This window comes from Protopterus annectens, chromosome 13.part0 (assembly GCF_019279795.1).
Source record: "Protopterus annectens isolate FY-2018-M chromosome 13.part0, PAN1.0, whole genome shotgun sequence".
Lineage (NCBI taxonomy): Eukaryota > Metazoa > Chordata > Ceratodontiformes > Protopteridae > Protopterus > Protopterus annectens.
Window position 1 is genome coordinate 699,275,176 of NC_056747.1, and position 20,790 is coordinate 699,295,965.

General features: G+C 38.7%; 1 protein-coding gene across 8 annotated transcripts in view; it reads left to right on the forward strand.

The window, feature by feature from the left end:
• Positions 1–20,790, forward strand: part of KIF12 (kinesin family member 12) — a 521,732-nt gene that overhangs the window by 225,064 nt on the left and 275,878 nt on the right. For all 8 annotated transcript variants that reach the window (XM_044054389.1, XM_044054390.1, XM_044054391.1 and 5 more), the window contains 3 exons: positions 441–576; positions 8,023–8,114; positions 9,271–9,421. In XM_044054389.1, the coding sequence (XP_043910324.1) occupies positions 441–576; positions 8,023–8,114; positions 9,271–9,421 (379 nt within the window). The remainder of the gene's footprint in view (positions 1–440; positions 577–8,022; positions 8,115–9,270; positions 9,422–20,790) is intronic.

Below are 20,790 nucleotides of genomic sequence, written 5' to 3' on the forward strand. Positions count from 1 at the left end.
GTTCCACATTTTGGAGATGGAAGGTTGTGAGTGATGCCTTTGTCTAGTAAAGCAAGTTAGTGTCTGCTAGTCTGTTGTGGCAAACAGATGGAAATGTGAAATAATGCTCTAACAATATAAGGAGCCTGTGAATTCCAGACTCCAGCTCTGGTACAAGTCACATAAGAACAATGGAATCCTGCTTCCTTCTTAGCATGACATTGGTCAGCATTGCTCTGAATAACACAATGCACCACAAACTAATTATATTTATGTAAAAAGCAGTTGTAGGATAACAAGACTTAGTACATTATTTTCTGCTGTCTCTACATTCTGAAGGTGAACAAAAGATTTTTGCTTTAGTATTAACTCAGCCTTCTGTGAATGAAAATGCAGGCTTCTTGTTAGTCTTCAGAACTTATGAAATAAACTATTTCAGGAAAATTTGGTCTCATTTTCAGGTGAGGGACTTGCTGAACTCCAAGTTGGCTGACTCTCTTCCCCTTCGCTGGAGCAAGACCAGAGGGTTCTATGTGGAAAACCTGATAACGGTAGAGTTTGGGACCATAGAGAGCATCATGAGCATCGTAAGGGAAGGTAACTTTGAGCACTAGTACTAACTGGCTGGGATGGTTCATAATAAATGTACACAGAACCTACATGTTCTACACCAGTATTTTGAATACTTTTTATCAGCTGTTGCAGATCTATGGGAGATTTTATACAAAGTAGAGCCATGGAACAGTAGACACATTCACCTTGCCCGCTGAAGTTTACAATATTACTTCACATGTAAGAAGCCCTTGTACACTGAGGAAGAGTTGGACATGACAGGATGAAAACTTACCGATCTTTCCTTTGATATCATGCAAGCACACAGATGTACAAATATATCTAGTGGAAGTGACTGTAAGTCCCTTTGGTTCACTGAGATACTGTGGCCAAGTCTTATCTGGCTCCCTTCTCTGCCTCATCTCTTCCAGCAATTCTAGGCCTTTTTAAGTCGCAATGATTGACTTGCACTTTAGTACCCAAGATAATTCCATGGCAACAACATCATTTTGTAAAATAACATTTCCTCACATAATTTGTGGTACTCAAGACCCTTAACCTCTGTTTAGAATATATCAGTTTTGCTCCTTTCACAATCACTGTAACCTTCCCCTAAACAATTGTTAGCTCGATAGTTCTCTTCTTAATATGATACTCCTGGAGTAAGTGACCATTCCTATGTGCTGAGCATTCTGTTGACCTTGGCATCCACTTTTTCATGTTGCTATGAATGATTTAACCTAGGTGTTATGGCCACTGTCTCTCTCTCTCTCCTCATCCACTTTGTACCTAGGCTTCTTCCTCCAAATTGCATACAACTGCATTTTTGAACAACTTTAATAGATTAGCTGTAAGGTGCATGGGTCACTCATCGGATCATATATGCATTTGTGAAATCTTCATGGCAAAAATGAGATTATATATCTTCTGCCACAGTAAATATTTCTCAGAGCACCAAAATATTTGAAGAGAAATACAGGTAAAGGCATCCAGATATGGACAATTTTACAATACAAAAAATAAGAAAACAAAGATTGTAAATAGAAAGGAGGATTAGTAATTGAGAAGTTAAAAAAATAGAAAATGAGGTAATGGAGTACCTGCAGAGTGAAGGAGTTAGTGTAGAAAATCTAACTCTGATAACACCATAGCGGCATAGAATAATGAATCCCCAAATTAAGGAGAAACCAGTGGAGCGGGAAATACCCGATCAGTTGCCATACAAAGATACTTTGGAGCCTTCAGTAGGAAAACAGTATAAAAGTTCAGTTGGAGTTGCACAGCTAGGGAAGGAACAGGAAACTGTGGCAACTCTGACACAGTCAATGTTGTGGAGTGTTAGGTTAATGAGCTCCCATGTGAAAGAGCAGTGGATGAAGCAGGATGAAACTGAGGATAATATGGCACAGGAAGATGCTCTGGAACTTTCTGTGGAATGCTCACAGGAAATGGAGAACAAAGAATGTGCCCTCAGTTTAGAAGAAAATGATCTAAGGGAAGAGTTGCTTGATTTGACAGATATAGATGGACATATTAAGATCAATGAAAGAGACTGCAGAAAGTCAGTAAGACCTAAAATGTTAGAAGCTTGATAAAACAAATAGTCAGTAAGACCTAAAATGTTGGAAGCTTGGTAAAACAAATGAACACAGTAATGAGGACTCTTCATAGAAACTCATGCAATATAACAGAAATAAACAAGCCCAGATGAAGTACCTAGCTTTTGGTTAAAAGTATTAACATTTTTACATGAATATTTAGCCATGAGTAATAACTATTTATATGTGCGTCCCAAACAAATGCCAGCCTGGTTAACAACAGGAAACGATACTCCCCCTTAAGAGTGAACCTGCAAGCTATCCTAAAAACTGTAGACCAATAACTTGCCTTCCGACAATGTATAAACTATACACTGGAATACATGCTGACAGAATTTATAGTCATTTAGAAGAAAATTCAGTCATGACAACTGAACAAAAATGTAACAAAAGAAAGTCATATGGAACAAAGGATCATTTGTTGTTAAATCAAGTCTTAATGGAGAATTGTGGAAAGGGGAAGAATCTACGTATGGCATGGCTGGACTACAAAAAACATTTGACAGCATCCTGCATTCATGGATAAAAAAGTGCTTATAAATATATAAGATACACCCTACACTGATTACATTACAGTGACCATGAAACAGTTCCAAGCCACTTTATAGCTAAGCCATGATAAAGGACAAATGATTATCCAAGAGATAAAAATTCAAAGGAGGATATTCCAGGGTGACTCTTTGTTGCCGCTGCACTTTTTGTATTGTCTTTAACCCATTGAGCTGTCTGCTTAACAGACTAGATCATGGTTACTATTTGGCTCCCAGAAATCAAAAAAGTGTAAAGACTTCCCATCTTTTTTTTTTTTGGATGACTTAAAATTGTATAGTTTATCAGATGAGGAGCTGCAAGCTGTCAACATTTTGAAAGATGATATAACAATTTCATTTGGTCTTGATAAATGTGCAAAAGCACCAAGAAAATATCAGTCTGGGACAGGAATGTGATATAAAGGAACCTGAGCAGGAGGGAGTGTATAAATATCAGTCTGGGACAGGAATGTGATATAAAGGAACCTGAGCAGGAGGGAGTGTATAAATATCAGTCTGGGACAGGAATGTGATATAAAGGAACCTGAGCAGGAGGGAGTGTATAAATATCAGTTTGGGACAGGAATGTGATATAAAGAAACCTGAGCAGGAGGGAGTGTATAAATATCAGTTTGGGACAGGAATGTGATATAAAGGAACCTGAGCAGGAGGGAGTGTATAAATATCAGTCTGGGACAGGAATGTGATATAAAGGAACCTGAGCAGGAGGGAGTGTATAAATATCAGTCTGGGACAGGAATGTGATATAAAGGAACCTGAGCAGGAGGGAGTGTATAAATATCAGTCTGGGACAGGAATGTGATATAAAAGAACCTGAGCAGGAGGGAGTGTATAAATATCAGTCTGGGACAGGAATGTGATATAAAGGAACCTGAGCAGGAGGGAGTGTATAAATATCAGTCTGGGACAGAAATGTGATATAAAGGAACCTGAGCAGGAGGGAGTGTATAAATATCAGTCTGGGACAGAAATGTGATATAAAGGAACCTGAGCAGGAGGGAGTGCATAAATATCAGTCTGGGACAGAAATGTGATATAAAGGAACCTGAGCAGGAGGGAGTGTATAAATATCAGTTTGGGACAGGAATGTGATATAAAGAAACCTGAGCAGGAGGGAGTGTATACATATCAGTTTGGGACAGGAATGTGATATAAAGGAACCTGAGCAGGAGGGAGTGTATAAATATCAGTCTGGGACAGGAATGTGATATAAAGGAACCTGAGCAGGAGGGAGTGTATAAATATCAGTCTGGGACAGGAATGTGATATAAAGGAACCTGAGCAGGAGGGAGTGTATAAATATCAGTCTGGGACAGGAATGTGATATAAAAGAACCTGAGCAGGAGGGAGTGTATAAATATCAGTCTGGGACAGGAATGTGATATAAAGGAACCTGAGCAGGAGGGAGTGTATAAATATCAGTCTGGGACAGAAATGTGATATAAAGGAACCTGAGCAGGAGGGAGTGTATAAATATCAGTCTGGGACAGAAATGTGATATAAAGGAACCTGAGCAGGAGGGAGTGTATAAATATCAGTCTGGAACAGAAATGTGATATAAAGGAACCTGAGCAGGAGGGAGTGTATAAATATCAGTCTGGGACAGGAATGTGATATAATGGAACCTTAGCAGGAGGGAGTGTATAAATATCAGTCTGGGACAGAAATGTGATATAAAGGAACCTGAGCAGGAGGGAGTGTATAAATATCAGTTTGGGACAGGAATGTGATATAAAGGAACCTGAGCAGGAGGGAGTGTATAAATATCAGTCTGGGACAAGAATGTGATATAAAGGAACTTGAGCAGGAAGGAGTGTATAAATATGTGGGAACTGATGAAGGATCAGCAATAAAACACGAACAAATGTGAACAAAACTCGGTAAGGAATATTTTAGATTATAATTAATACTGAAAACAGCCGTGACATGTAGGAACAAATTCCAGATTATAAACCAGTTTGCTCTTCCTGTTCTAAACTCCAGTTTTCGGGTGATTGACTGGTCCCAAAAGTTATTGGATAAGTTGGTCAGGAAAACAAGAAAAATGCTTCATGCTTTTCAAATGATTAATAAAAATCAGCATATACCAAGATGATATATTCCTCATTCTGAAGGAGGAATGGGCTTCCTTGAAATTGATTACATCTATAGATCTGCAATTGTAGGACTGCATACATATCTGCTGACTTCACCATATCCAAACATAGTGAATGTTTTAAAACATGAGAACAAGTCTAAGATGACTTGTCTGGTTAATTTAGCAGAAGCATATTCGTGTCAACCGGGAATAGAAATCAGACCAGAAGTAGACAAAAGTTAGACAGTAAAGTGAATGTGCTAAAAGACAAAAGAAAGAAGATAAGGTGATTGATCAGATGAGAATTCAAGAAATGTAGAAAAGGCATAAATGTAGTTGCAAGTACAGAAAACTCCTGGAGCAACCTCATGGTGATCAGAATCTGACACAGGAATGGTTTAGGAGATGAATTTAAACCAAAAGATGAAAGGTTAATATTGATAGCTCAGGATAGTGGACTACCTACATGTTGGTTTACAAAGTCTATTGAATCTGTGGGAGAAGCAGGCAAATGCAAGTTCTGTAAAACAGAACTGGACACAGTCACGCATCTTGTTGCTGTGTGTGATACACTAATGTCAGAGGGCCTACATACTGAAAGATATAATAACATGGCAAAACTGTTGCATTGGGGATTGTGCAAACATTACAATATTCAAATAGCTGAGAAGTATTGGAAACATGAGCCACAAAGCATTATAGAGAATAATAAAGTTTTTATCAGATGGGATCATCCATTGCCAGCAGTTCAAAACATAGTTGCGAGAAAACCAGATATAGTAGTTCATGAAAAAACAAAAGTAGCATTGATCATTGAAATTCCTACACTCAGTGATTACAGTGTCTTACGTACAGAGAGATACAAAGTCATAAAATACCAAGATTTGCAGGTAGAAATGAGGGCAATGTGGAAAAAGGATAACCAGACAGTTCTAATCATAGTAGGAGCAATGGTTCTCATAAAAAAGAATTTACAGTCGTATTTTAGATATTTTACCTATATGTGTAACTCCATATGAATTGCATAAGGATTCAGTTCTGGGTACATTGTGGGTGCTGCAAAGAGCACTTTTGGCTAATATAAAAGATTGAAACAATACTAATTTCATGATCTTTAATCATACTTTGACTTTGGAATGGGGTCTATTCTCGTCATGGTGTTAGAAATGCAAAAGAAAGGAAAAGAAATGAAACCAAGGGTGCCTGGCAATGAAAATAAGCTTGATACTCAGCATCTTTGATGACTATCAGATAAGGTGCATAAACATTTACTACGCAAGTTGTCCAGGAAACAACTGAAGAGCCTACCCAATTGCTCAAGAGTACTGTCTGATAAGTGACTTGCTCAGAGTAACACAGTAAAATGGAGACTTGGGGAATCAAACCATGGACTACAGCAGGCAGCTCATTAACAGCTCATAACTTCAAACTTTGGCACTAACTGTCACACCAATGTGAGTGTAGAATCACTAGCCAGGTGCTGACTACAGATGATGCCACTGTTAGTAGCCACATGACATGTGATAGATATGTCACCCAGAGATGTTTCTAACTGATGTAACAAGTGCTGTTAATGGTTTAAATGCATATAATGGTTCGGGTCTATATTATAACATCAAAGTTGCAAAACTTTAAATGTTATAATATCGAACCAACTACATCAAAGGATGAAAATAGCAAAGCCCTGGAACATTGAATTCTTACCTAGGGCAAGATTTTGGTGGGCCATTCTGTGGCTTCGCTATTTCCTCCACTGTGGTGCGATAGTTACGGACCTTAGGGTTAGGGTGCAGGTTAAGGTTAGTGGATAGATAGGAATGTATGTACGGTTTAGTGTAGGGTTAGAAATAGGGTTTTGTTAAGTGTATGTGTGTGTATTTATTAGTTTGTTTGTGTATAGTTTCGTAGGGTAAGTATGTGATAGTTACGGACCTTAGGGTTTGGGTGTGGGTTAAGGTTAGTGGATAGATAGGAATGTATGTACGGTTTAGTGTAGGGTTAGAAGTAGGGTTTTGTTAAGTGCATGTGTGGGGTTTATTTATTTTGGTGTGCTTGTGTTGTGTGTATGTTTCTCAGAACAACAATTTTTTTTCCCTGGGGAAAAATTCGCTATTCACAGTGTTCGATGTTATCATATTTCGAAATTCCAAGTTCAAGCTTATGGTGTTCGATATTTTGGAATTTCAAATATATGATATAGACCCAATGGTTCAAATGGGTATGGAGTTGCATTCATATAGTTAGTTTTTGTTAACTGGGTCAGAACCAGTAGAGCATATAACTATTTTAAGGGGGTGACTTAGTCTGTTTAAATGACTCAATCAAAATTACATGTGATGCAAGTTTTGACTTAAGTGATTTAACTAAAATTTGCTAATTGTAATCAATCGCTTATAGTCTTGTCTGTCTAGCTATTGATTTTAGTTTTAAAGAATAGATATTCTAAATGCAAACTTTAGAAATATTAAAGCTCACTGGTAGAGTGGTATCCAAGAATGAAATGGCCCAAATAAGAACATAACCAGTGCTTTATTCAAAAAGTTAAGTGCTTTTGTCTCTGTAATCAGAGACTTCTTCAGAACAATACAACCATTTGAATTACGACTTTTATATCCTTATTAGCCATCACATGACTGATCCCTTCCACAATAAAAACCTTAGATTTCATCATTTGCTCATTCCTTGAATGTTAATGAAAACATTCTTTCACATTTCAGCCATCAGTTAAATCTATAAAGCACAATAAATATGTATTTTTATACTTATTAAAACATCTTCATCCTAATCAAAATACATTTATACAAAATACATTTAAGCAAAACAATAATTGCTGAAAAGGTCAAGTTGTACTGCAAAAAAAAGTTTTTTAACCTACTGAAATATAAGGTTTATATTGGGGAAGGGATCAGTCATGTGATGGCTAATAAGGATATAAAAGTAGGAATTCAAATGGTTGTATTGTTCTGAAGAAGTCTCTGATTACAGAGACGAAGGCACTTAACTTTTTGAATAAAGCACTGGTTATGTTCTTATTTGACCCGTTTAATTCTTGGATACCACTCTACCAGTGAGCTTTCATGGTTTCTAGTTTTCGGTGGGCTTCATGAAGTCGCTGGTCTGTTTATTGACACTTCAGAAATATATAAATGGATAAACCAGATACAGGGAAAACGACAGCATTCTCTTGCATACCGGAATGATGACATTTGTATGCTGTATATGTTATATAGTGAAATCTTTTTTTTTCCTTTTTTTTCTGTACCAGGCACTAAGAACAGGCAAACTTCATCTCACACCCTTAATGACAACTCCAGCCGCAGTCATTCTATACTGACGATATATGTGAAAAGCGAAGTGGTGAGTGTGGTGCCTAATGTAGGGACAAGAACAATATCGGTGGTAATGAGGTTCTATATTTAAGGCCTTCATGATGATCTATAAGCATAACCAGGCTTAGAACATTCGGAGTTGGCTGCTAGTAAAGCATTATCTTTTTGAGTCTGTTAGCTCAAACCCATGGCCTGTAGCACTTCAGACAAGCAATGTTGGGAGGGTAGTCAGGGGCTTATCTACAGAATCAGTTATGCAGGTGTGCCAGTATATGCGAGTTTTAGACTTCCTTTTAGAACAAGAATCAAGTGGAAGTGCTTTCTTCCAGCAGAATAACAAGTAATGTGGCCCCAGATCCTTTGTCACATACAATGCCAGATGGGGCACTTGTAGAAAGAACTGTGCACATGATCATTGAGAGTTTTAACTCTGGCCTCTGTCTGAATTAGAATTCCTGTTATCATATGCCTTGTGAGAGTTTAATCATGATCTCATATCAGTTTTTTTCACCTTTGCTAGTTCTGTTGGGTTGATGTGGCGTGTGGAGCATAGAGAAAATAATGCAAAGCTTGGAGGTAACTGTCTTATTTGATGGGTCAATGTAGTTCATAACATGGAAGCTCTCCCAAAGCCATAAAATAGTTTACAATTTTATGCTATTAAGCTGGGCTTGACCATTAACCTATGGAGTAGAAATTGTGGTGGACAGGTTTAAGGCCGATTCACAACAAAAACAAATGATCCATGACTTGGTAATTCAGAAACCCAACAGCACTGCCAGTTATTGTCCAATGCATGAATGTTTAACTCTGAACAAGTCTAATGTCTGCCTGCAGCATGTACAAAATTCTCGGTGGCAATGGACAACAAACCCATGGACCAATGCAGAGGAACGCAAAGGCTCTCTCACTCAATTGCATGGCACACAGTGTTGAAAAGCCTTTTAGTGCCTGATTTCTTCAGCATTTAAGATCACATTACATTAAAAAAATTAACTGAGATATTTTTCTTGGGTCACTATTGATGTATTGATCCTTAGATCAGAGAGGACGAATTTTTGCTATGAACAGAATTGTTGCTGTTGCTTAGACAAGGCTTAGTTCATACAGTGTTTACCATGGTGAGGTTTGCATTATATTTGCCATGATGAGGCTTATATAGTCTAATTTTATTTTTTCACCAGGTGAACCAAGAAAACAGTGCTCACTATCTTACCAAACATGGCAAGCTATGCTTTGTGGACCTAGCAGGAAGTGAGAAGGTGAAGAAAACTGGATCCACGGGAGAGTTAATGATGGAGGCAAACAACATCAATTGCAGTTTGCTTACTTTAGGTATGCAAATGCTAAATATCAGGTACATGGTCTGCTAAGTATAGGTATGCTGTCCTAAACACTTGTAAACTGCTAACCTTGGGTATAATGTATAACAAATAAACTACCATCTCAGGAGACCAAAAATAAATAGCAAGAAAACAAAAAGGAATGTGCAAATTACAGAACTTGCATGCAACAAATAAAAAAACAAACAAATGATTATTATAAATCTTATTAAGCTCTTTCATCATTGCAGTTCGCATGCTTCATCAGACTCCAGGGAAAAACGTTACACATGTTCTTTAAAATAGTAAAATGCCTATGACATCACCATCAGTAAAAGTCTTGAAATATGCAAACAATTAATTAAAGTACTACCAATTTAATTTTTAATTTAAACTTTTTAAAATGCATTTATAATTTCTATTTATTTTTAAGGAGCATATGCAACTTTTTGTTCTATGATCTGTGGATTCTGTTTTTGTTTCCTTACATATAATATACCAGTCTTCAGCATGCTGTCATCTCATCTGAGGTATGCAGTTCACGCCCCTGAGATTTGCTGTTTATTCACCTTAGTTGTGCTGGCTTCCTGTCTTAGATACATAGTATTCTAACCTCAGCTACAGTCTGCTGGTACAGTTTCCTCATATTTGCACCACTTTAGTTACCTTAAGTACAAACACTGACTTTATCCTAAATGTGCGGTTTGCTAAATTTATACATGTAGTCTGTCAGTTTTGGGTATATATGCTGACTTAAGCAATGTGGTCTTCTTTGTTTTTGTACTCAGTCTAAATTCATTAAATACTGTGCGTTTCTTAAGGTGTATTCTTTAATCATCACATGTAGGTAGTTCACTCTCCTTAGATTCATGTTAGTGCATATGTTCATGTGTGGTGTATACATTAGATTCAGTGTAGAAAATGAAGTGTTTTGCATTGTATTAAATAAAAATGCATAAATATAAATGTGAGGGGAACAAGCATACATGGTAGGCGCTGCAAACTAATTTTTCTGCCGCATTCATTTAAAGCTGGTCATTGTTAAAATATTGGACATAGTCTGAAATGCAGACTAGAGCTATTTGCTGTCTGAATAAGCATCTTAAATCTGGTTGCTGCTCAGACAGCCCTCAGAAGAGTCATCCAATAATACACAAAGGCCAAAGGAAAGACATAAATAATGATCCAATCTGCCCTGTGGGGTAGGAAGCACCAGTGCAGCTTTCCTGCCCCATGATCAATCCTCCCTTTCTGTCCTCTGCTTCCTTTTGAGCTTCTACTTAAACTTCTGGTTCATGACACACGGGGTATAAAGCCTCATGTCTTCATTATCCAATCTTTCAAGCAGTTTTCCCCATCTTGTCTCTTAACCTGACACCTTTTACTTGCTATTCATGTTCTCTCCTACCATGCATGTCTCTATTTCCCTTAAGTTACATATCTTGGCACTATCTCTAAGAATGCAGTAGGTCCAGATCAAGTTACATGTCTCTTAGCCAGCTCTGTGCATAAAGGGATAAAGCCAGGATTGCAACTCAGATGTCCCAGTTTCAGCTAGTAGACACAGGAATTCCAGTAAGGAAGGATAGGAGGAGGAGTTAATGCTGCCTCACCCATTCTAGAGAAGGGGATGGTAGCTTTTGCTGTTTTTGCCACCAGCAAGTGGAGGCTTGAGGTGCACAAAAATAGTAAGCAATAAGATTGGGCCAAACCATTTACAACTGCCTTTATTGGCATATAGATGGCAGCATGCATGTTTCAGGGGAAGGTATGTTAAGCACTTACTGTGATGCTAATGCTCTCATTAGCTGCAGAGGGGTGGAGTTAGGGTTTAATATCAAAATCCATCATGTATGTTGCGAGTGTAGGATGGCTTGTGATAGTGACAGTGCTGTCCAGTAGTTCCCTGTGTTTAGGCCAGTTACAGACCATCTTTAAATAAAAATGGCTCAAGTCTGGTTGGGTGATTCCAGACATTCATCTATTGATAAGAGGGCAGCACTCAATAAGACAAGGGTTGAGGCTGGGGGTTGGCATAATGGTTATGGTGTTTATCTTACAGACATAAGGTATAGGGTTTGATTCTCAGCTTTGGGAAGCATGGCTAGGCTTAAAAAGCCCCCATGGGTCTTCTGCCTAGTAATTACCTATGAACACCATGTTTGGAAGAGAGGAGTTAGCTGTGAGGACTGGAGGGACTAAGTCACCCTTTAGAACTACCTGGATGATGGTCGCCCATGAACTACTTTCATCCCTGTCACACATCTGGCCTAAGGGTAAATATGCCATGAAGCAAACTTCCTCTGCTGAGGGAAGGGTACACTCTATGAGTGACTAAGAGGAATTAAGAGGCAGCTCTGGACATTGGCTTGATGTTCAGATGGCAGTGGGCAAGAAAACACTTAAAAACATTACCTTTCTCTTCTTTCTTCTCCTCCAACTTGAGGATGCTAAGAGCACCTAGACAGTTTCTTGATCACTACTGCACCCTTCAGCAGACCCCACTGATAAGCCTTACACCTTTCCTGGGGCAGGTCACATAAACTAAATATACCCCTTGCTTAGTACCTTTTATATGGTACTATGATGACCTTGGATACCTCGATTCCTTGCCTCTGGCGATGCAGTTAAACATTTTATTTACTCTAGTCACTTTTCATGATCCAGAGTACGAATATTTGGTGTTACAATTATCTGCAGGTGTCTCTGCTTGTGTCTTCTCCTTAGTACCCCCCTAAGTAGATGGCATTCTTTTTTGCATATTTGGATAACTTTACATTTTATATTTTTTTGCCACGGAGTCCCTTTAAGTGCCTCTCTGACCCTGAATAGCATCTGCAGAGGTAATTTTATAGTCTTGCACTTATGCCCATGGCTACTGTTCCCATCTTTGTGTTGTCCATGGATGTGCTGATCTGTGAGTTATGTCGTTTGTAATGTCTGCTAAAAAGACACTAGGGAGAGTTAGACCATATACAGACCATTGTGTTTCTCTATGCATCAATGGTTTGAAGATGGATTTCACTTTTCTATGACAGTTAGGTGCCAGGCTTAATTGTGAAATATTAGTCTCTCATCCTCTGATGTATAACCAGTAAAGTGCAATTATCGTGATTCATATTTAAAGTGCAACCTTGCAGTTTCTTAGGGATTTCTCCTATAACTATATAAGCAACAGGGGTATGAGTGGCCCATCCCCCATGTGGAGGGGATGTGCAAAGGAAGGTGAAACCCTCTTGCAAAAAATATTTTTATTTTATTATTTTTATTTAACATTTGTTTACCGGGAAAGTCAGACTGGGACAGAGCCCATTTTCAGCAGAGGCCTGGGGAAAAATGCTCCAGGTGCATGTCTTTGGAATGTGAGAAGAAACCAGAGAACCCAGAGGAAACCAGCAAGAATGCAGGGAGGATATGCAGACTCCATACAGAAGGCACCCCAACCAAGAATTGAACCGGAGAACCTCCTGCTGTGAGGTAACAATGCTAATCACTGCACCACTGCACCTCCCTAAGTGATTTTGGTAGATTTGAGTTTTGATGTTTTTTGTAAATGGCATTTTTTGTGATCATGTTTATGAGTATCAATCACATAGGAATTCCATTTGTGCTGTAGACCAATGACAGCCTTCTGTACTCTCCCTTAAGCCTTCCATCCTTCCACCAAGTGGGACCTCATTTAATATCTTAACTTGTGTATCAGTCTTGCTCCATAAGACAGACTCAAACCTTCAATAATACCAAAGTAGATTACATCCACGGGAGTCATGTTGTCAGCCCTGCAATGACCACTCACAGTGCCATATCATATATCAGTAATAAACTTTTACATGAACTCATCTTAGAAGTCATCCACCCTTGGTAACTATCATATTGACAACACATCCCAAAGAGTCAACTTAGTAGTTAGGGACTTGGGGACACACATAGACAGTAATCTAGTATTTGACCATCATGTGTCTACAGTAGTGAGGAAATCATTCTATGTTGTGCAACTCATAAACAAACGTATAGTATCTAGGTCCAAGGAGGTCATTGTTCTACTGTATTCAGCATTCATCAGAACTATCATTGAGTACAATGCCCTATTTGGTATGTACCTAACCAGGCACATCCAACAATTGGAATGTTCCCAGAGGTTCCTCACTAAAAGAATACAGGGCATAAGTAACATGTCCTTTGCAGACCACCTCAAAGCCCTATCCCTGTGTTCTGTCTCCTATAGGCTATTGAGGAGAGATCTATGCCTGGCATACAAAGCATTGTCAGACCCTACCCTGATGCACCTCCTGCATATCTGCAAAACAAATAGCACCAGAATTACCCATTCTAAAGACTTAAACCTCACCTTTGATATAAATAGGATCTGCTGGAGTGATAGATATGTATCCCAGAGACTATCCCCTCTCTGGAAGAGGCTCCCCATCCATGTGAAGCAGAGTTCCTCCCTAACCCAATTCAAGTATAAATTGGACAGTTGGGTGGGGAAGAGAAAATTATTTATTTATTTATTTAATTTATTTTACATTTGTTGACCGGGAGAATCCAACTGGATAAATGTCCATTTTCAGCTGAGGCCTGGGGAGAAACGCTCCAGAGTTTGTAAATATACAAAGGCAAGTAAACAAATACAGAGTCATTTCACAAATACAAAGACCAAGTACAAAACATAACATATTAGAAGTACATAGAGAAAAAATATTTTAGCTGCAAATTGTAGTAGCAGGACACATTAGTTGCATGTCCAGTAATTTCTACTTGAATTAATGAGTGTGTATAATTCGCCCATAGATATGTGTAATTTACAATTTTGTGTTTGAGTATGATGGTGTAAGAAAGAGATGGTGAGTACAGTGAGTAGTATAGAGCTTTCAGGAGTATAGTAGAACACCTAGTAGATGAGGTTTGTGTATTAAGAAAATTAGTACATGCAATAAATTAGTATGCGGAGGTTGATAAAGTACTGAGGGAAAAGCAGGCGTAGAGGGTCAATCTGGGGGAAGGCATGGGCATTGTATACTCATACATAGGTGTTCCTTTAGTAGTTGTTTAAACTTAATGATAGAAATAGGGAGTATCCTGTAGAGTTGCTGGTTCTGGTGATCTTGATTAAGGTCCTGTCACTAGAATGTTGTTGTCTTGGGTTTTCATGTATTTTAAGTAAATTCGATAGTGTTGGTATTTTGTCTGGATATAGTAGCCACTTTAGTTTGTATAGTGAGTGGCAATGTTGTGAACGGTAGGGAGTATTTGTGGCAAATCTGGCAATTTGATTGTTACATATGTCTAGTTTTGTAATTTCTGTTTTGGATAGGTTGGTGAAGACGGGGGCAGCATATAGAAGTGTGGATAGTAGCAGAGTTTGACGCACAGTAATTTTATTCTGTTGATTTAGGTATGTTTTATTTTTGTACAGACTGCCTAGTTTTCTGTGTATGTTTTTGATGGTTTGATGTATGTGCAGGTCAAACTTCAGTTTGTTGTCAATTGTAACATCCAGTAGTTTTATGTGGGAGTCTGAGGAGATAATGGTACCATCATTAGACATAATACTGAAAGAATCAGTGTATAAGTTGGATTTATTTGGTTTGAAAATTAGTAATTTGGTCATTTTGGGGTTCAGTAACAGGTTTTTACTGAGAAACCAAGCATCAGTGGTTTTAAAGACTTGTTGGGTAGTGGAAAGGAGTGTGAGGGGGGTGGTGGCTGAGTAGACTAGTGTTGAGTCGTCAGCATATTGTATGACAGTTGCATCTTGGGTGATCTTGTTGAGATCGTTAATGAATATGGGAAATAATAGAGGGCCTAATATTGATCCTTGTGGGACTCCATTTGTAATAGGGGAGCAGTGTGAATAGTTTGTTATCCCACCTGACTGCTTGCTGTCTACCTATGAGGTAATTTTGAAACCAGGCTAGTGAGTCAGTGGCTAGTCCAAGGTCAGTGAGGGAGTCAAGAAGTTTGGGATGGTTGACCATGTCAAAAGCTTTTGATAGGTCTAAAAATATGGCTGATGATAGTTTGCCTAGATTCTGGTTCTGGTTGATTAAGTTGGTGAAAGAGAGGATGGCAGTTGTTGTACTATGCTCTGGTCTAAACCCATGTTGGATAGGAGTGAGAAGTTGGTTTTTCAGTAGGTATTGCATAAGTTGCTGGTGAATACATTTTTCTAATATTTTGGCAAGTGGGGGTAATATGGCAATAGGGCGATAGTTGGTAAGGTCTGTACAGGTCCCACCTTTGTGTAGTGGGGGTGACATATGCTATTTTCCAGATTGTTGGAATTTTGCTTTCTGTTATTGATCTGCTCAGGAGAATTGATATTGGATATGCCATCTCATTAGCAGCTATATGAAGGTATTCGGCTGGAATGTTGTCAACAGCTAGGCTAGTTGGTTTGAGTTTACTTAATAGTCTTTTTATATAATCTGTGGGAATAGGTTTGAATTGGAAGATGGGATTGATATTGGTAGCAGATTTGGGGTTGCTAATAGTATATGTTGTGGGTTGTTGATGAACTAATTTTGAAATGGTTTCTATGAAAAATCTATTAAAGGCTTCTGGAATGTCAGTGCTATCATTTACAGTGGCTGGTGATGGGGTACTTGGTCTGCCGGGGTGGAGTAATGTATTTAGTGCTGCCCAGAGTTTTTGGGGGTTGTTTTGGTGTCTACTTTGCAAATTGAAAAAATAGTTCCTTTTGTCTGATAGAATTCGTTTTTTTTTGCTTCGTTCCTGAGTTTTTGGAATTCTTGTTTGGTTGCTATGGTTTTATTGGCTCTCCACTGATGCCAGGCTATATTTCTTTGGGCTATCATGGTTCTAGTAGTACTTGTGATCCAGGAGGCTATTTTAATTTTTTGTTTGCTTGAGCAAGGAGGGGCATGGGTGTTTAAGAGATTTAGGAAGATAATGTTAAATAGCTCAACTGCTTCATCTAGTGGGATGGTCTTTAGATGATTCCAATTTTGGTATTGTAGTTCAAGTTTGAATTTTGTTATGTCAGAGTTTCTTTTGTTTCTAATGGTCGGAATTGGTGGTTCGGAGTTGGTGTGGGATTTGAGTTTTAGTAGGAAGGTGGGCTGGTGGTCACTGAGGTTGTCTGGTAGGACACCTGCTTGATAGACTGTATTGGAATTGTTTATTAGGGTCCCGTCTAGGAGGCTTTCTTTGCTTTTATTATTACCTAGCCTTGTACTAGAGTTAATGATTTGGGAGAAATTATACAGATTTATAAAGTTGGAGGGTTTGGAGCTGGAGCATGTATGCCAGTCTATGTTAAAGTCCCCTAGGATGATTGTTTCTTGGGGTAGGTTTTGATTGGTCCAATGTAAAAGGGCTTCTAGGGTGGGGATATTATTACCTGGTGGTATGTACCCTGTTATAATATTCATAGATTTTTTGTTAGTTAGTTCAAGTTTGGCTAGTAGTAGTTCTGAGGACATTAGGGGGAGTATAGGTGGGTCAACAATGGTAACCTTTAGGTTGTTTTTATAAAGTAATGCTACACCACCCTCTTTTATGAAAAGTCTATCATTACATATTACATTATAGCCTATGGGAAGGAATTCGCTATCAGGAGTAGTAGGTTTTAACCAAGTTTCGGTTAGGGATAGTAGATTTGGGGAATAGATGTCTATTAGAGTATGTAGCAGATGTACTTTATTATTAATGCTACGTATGTTTAAGTTCAGGAAAAGTAGTCTATTCTTTGGTCTGGAGAGTAAGGTTGAGTTATTAGATGGGGGTGGGGAGGAGGGGGAGTGTATGTCAGGGTTTGGGCCAGGATTAGGGTGTAAGTCACCTGCTAATCTTAGTTGGTGACTGATATGGTGAAGGAGTTTTGATAGCTTAGCAAGAATGTGTATGTACTTGTTTGGCACCCATGTCTTTAATGGACATAGGCAGCCTGTAAATGGTTCATCTCCCTGGCACCTTCTTGTAAATGTTTCATTTCCCAATCCCCTGCTTATCAAGGCTACCAGTGGTGACCTGGGAACACTGTCTAGTTAAGTGACTTACTGACAGTCACAGAGTAGCAAATGAAGGCTGAAAGGCTCAAATTCAGGCTACAGGATGAAACTTGTTAGCAGCTGGTAGCACTAATCCTCTGCATGAATCTGCCAGTGTGTTATATGCAGTTTTAATCTGAGAAATGCCACAGTAAACCTTGGGTCATCTTTTATCTTTGCATGGACATGAAAGTTAGGATTCCTCATACTTTTACTTACTAATGGACTTTAACCAAGAAAACCTAAAATAAATATTTACCAGGACTAGGAAAGCTGGGACTTTTGGTTATAACCTGTTATCCAGTTAAATCACCTATGAGTGAAATATGTCTAAAACCACATATTCCTTAGCCAAGCTCTCTATATGATTGCTATGACTGTTACTTATGTATTAAAAGTGATGAAATGCGTGACTTCTTGTAGAAAGAAAGACTTGCAGTTTGATAGTCACACCCTGGGCATACATAGACAGTGTTACAGTGTTATTGTATTACACAGGCACACAGCCACACATAAATCTAGCATGGAGCTTTCTGCTACTAAGCAGTGGGACACCAGAGATGATCATGGCCCAGCCAGGTCTCTGTGGTGGTCCTAACTGGTGGGGACACTAAAGTTAAAGTGGCACGAATATGAATTCCTCCACCCTCAAATGTTATCAAGCTTGCAACTGCACTTACTAGGTACTAATATCCTGTTTTCCAAACTGTCAGAAATGTCATACTCATAGGGATTTTAACCTAATCTTATTGTGCACTGAAGATAGCCCTTGGCTTACTAACATCAGCACAGGTAGTATATGAACCATGCATGCTGGATCTGATTATGTCCTCCTGCCCTGAGAGGCTTATACAAATGGTAGTCCAGGACCTGTCACTTCATAATCATTTTATGGCAGCATCGACTTGATTAGGATAAAGGTTTAGATGACCAACAACTGCAACTAATTTAAGGGATTTCTTTGCTGCTTCAGTAGAAGTTTCTACTTGTTGACCTTAGAACTAGCATTAGAACTAGCCACTCAGCAGTGTAAAAAGTGGCTATACGTGATTTGGTCATGCCAGCTGATCTCATTCTTGGGTATTTCACAGTGCTAAGCGGTATGAGGAACCAGATTACTGCAATTTATGTCGATGACATGCTAACAGTGGGAGGAGTCTACATACCCCCATTGGGGCACATGGAACGAGTACTTCAAGAATCTGCTAAATTAAGAAAATGACCCATAAAAGCTGTATTGGTACATGCCCAGCCTAAGAAAAAGAGGAAGGAGAATCCGTTCTAAGGAAAATGAAGTCAAGAAAAGTGAAAGGTTTTGATGAACTCCTATCACGTATGATCAAAGTATTGTATCTGTTATGGCAAAAATGGCTCCTGGGGGTACTAATTGTAGTATAGAGAGGCATATTCCACATGACTGGAGAATAAGCATTCTATTTCCTGTGTATAAGAGCAAACTAGACATTCACTACTATGAGAAATATTGTACATTAACATCAAACCCCTGTTACACTGCTTGAAAATGGAGGAAACGGTGATTTGATAAATGAATATGCAGAGTGGTAAGACATAAAATGGGACATGAGCAGTTCAGATTCAGAGCAGGGTGCAATACAACTGACCCAATATTTGCAGTCAGACAGCCAGTTGAGAAGAAGTTAAGGATGAGGAAAGAGTCATAATGGGCATTTGTAGATGTGGAGAAAGCATATGAGAAGATCACTAAAAACTGATTTTGGCAGTCCTGTGATAGTTTGAAGTCCTGAAAATAGTGCTGGAATTAGTGCAAGCTATGCAGTAGGATCCAATGATGCAAGAATGAGCACAGTGTTCAGGACTCATAGAAGACCTCCCAGTGGAAGTGGGTGTAAATCAGACTTCAGCTCTCAGCCCATTGTTGTTCATACTGGTGATAGGCTATATCAGCAAGCAAGTCAGAAGGGACAGATCAACAAAGCTGATGTATGCAGATGATGTGACACTACAAGCAGACACTGAACATGAATGTCTGCCAATGATATGGAACTGGATAACAAAATGGAAGGCACCTCGGATGAACTCACTACAGACAAGACAATGGTCATGGCAGCAAATAGGGGAAATAGAAGAAGATTAAAACTGAGATAGAAGGGAAGAAGGTGGAATGTGTCAATGGGTTAATAGCTTCAAGTATCTGGAACATGTAGTAAAGGGGAAGGGAAATATGAATGAAGAGGTAAAAACTAGTTTTAGGGGTAGTGTGTGAGAAGAATACCAAAGAAGTTAAAAAGTAAAACAGTGGTGTGACCAGTACTTCTGCATGATACAAAAACCTGGGGAGTGAAGACATTGTAGCTGAAGAAGTGAGATGAAGTGTCTGAGATGGGGAGCAGGATCCACTCTGTGGGACAAATGTAGAACTGAGAGCATTTAGAAGCAAAGCCAAAACAGCCCACCTGCAGAGAAGATCAAGAAGAACAGATTACAATGATATGACCACATGCAGCAGAGCAAAAGATAAAGCAGATTTTGGAGAGACAGAAAAACAGCAAGAGGAGACAAGGTCATTAAACTAAGAGAATAATAGACTGCGTAATATGACTTGCAATGATCAGGTATAACTGTTGAAAAAATAGGAGAGTGGCACTGAATCAAGAGAGGTGGCCACAACTGAAGTGACAACCCAACCCTATATAAAATGGGGAAAAGGTGTAGATGGTGATGATGATGATGATTGTCATTCTTATGTGCATTAAGAAGATGTTGAGACTTGTGTGTTCGTTTAAGTATTTTATTGTATACAAATGCATCAGGATGGATGGTAGGGACATTAAACTTAAATGAACTGTTTGACTGACTACATACTCGCATGCTCACACTCTGGCTGCTCACACAAAATGGCACTGTTGCTTGCACATGCTCAGTACTTATATGTATATGCTGACTTGCCAGAAAGCTTCTTAAAGGTATATCACACACACTTATCTGCAATAATGATGATGATGATGATGATGATGATGATGATGATGACACCTTGGAACCAGTTAATGGGTTGGCTACTTTACAGACAAAAGTTCTCCAGAGAGTCATTGTGAACTTTACTGGTGTACTCATAGCCCTCTCAGGGAAGTATTTTTTTGTTCCCAAAACAATTGCAGAAAGAGTCTCACACTTGAAAATGTATCTTGGAAAGAGTGGCTAACGAAATATGCACTTACTGCCTTGGGCAGACTGTTTTTTTATCCACTACAACTGAGTGAAATTAGAGTCTGATAAACGATTCACTGAATTATCTGTGTCTAAATGTTTGGCCCCCAAAATACTTTGTCACATGCATCTCTCTTCATGGTTGTAGGGTAAGCTATATTACACTGTGAAGATACTTCTGTTT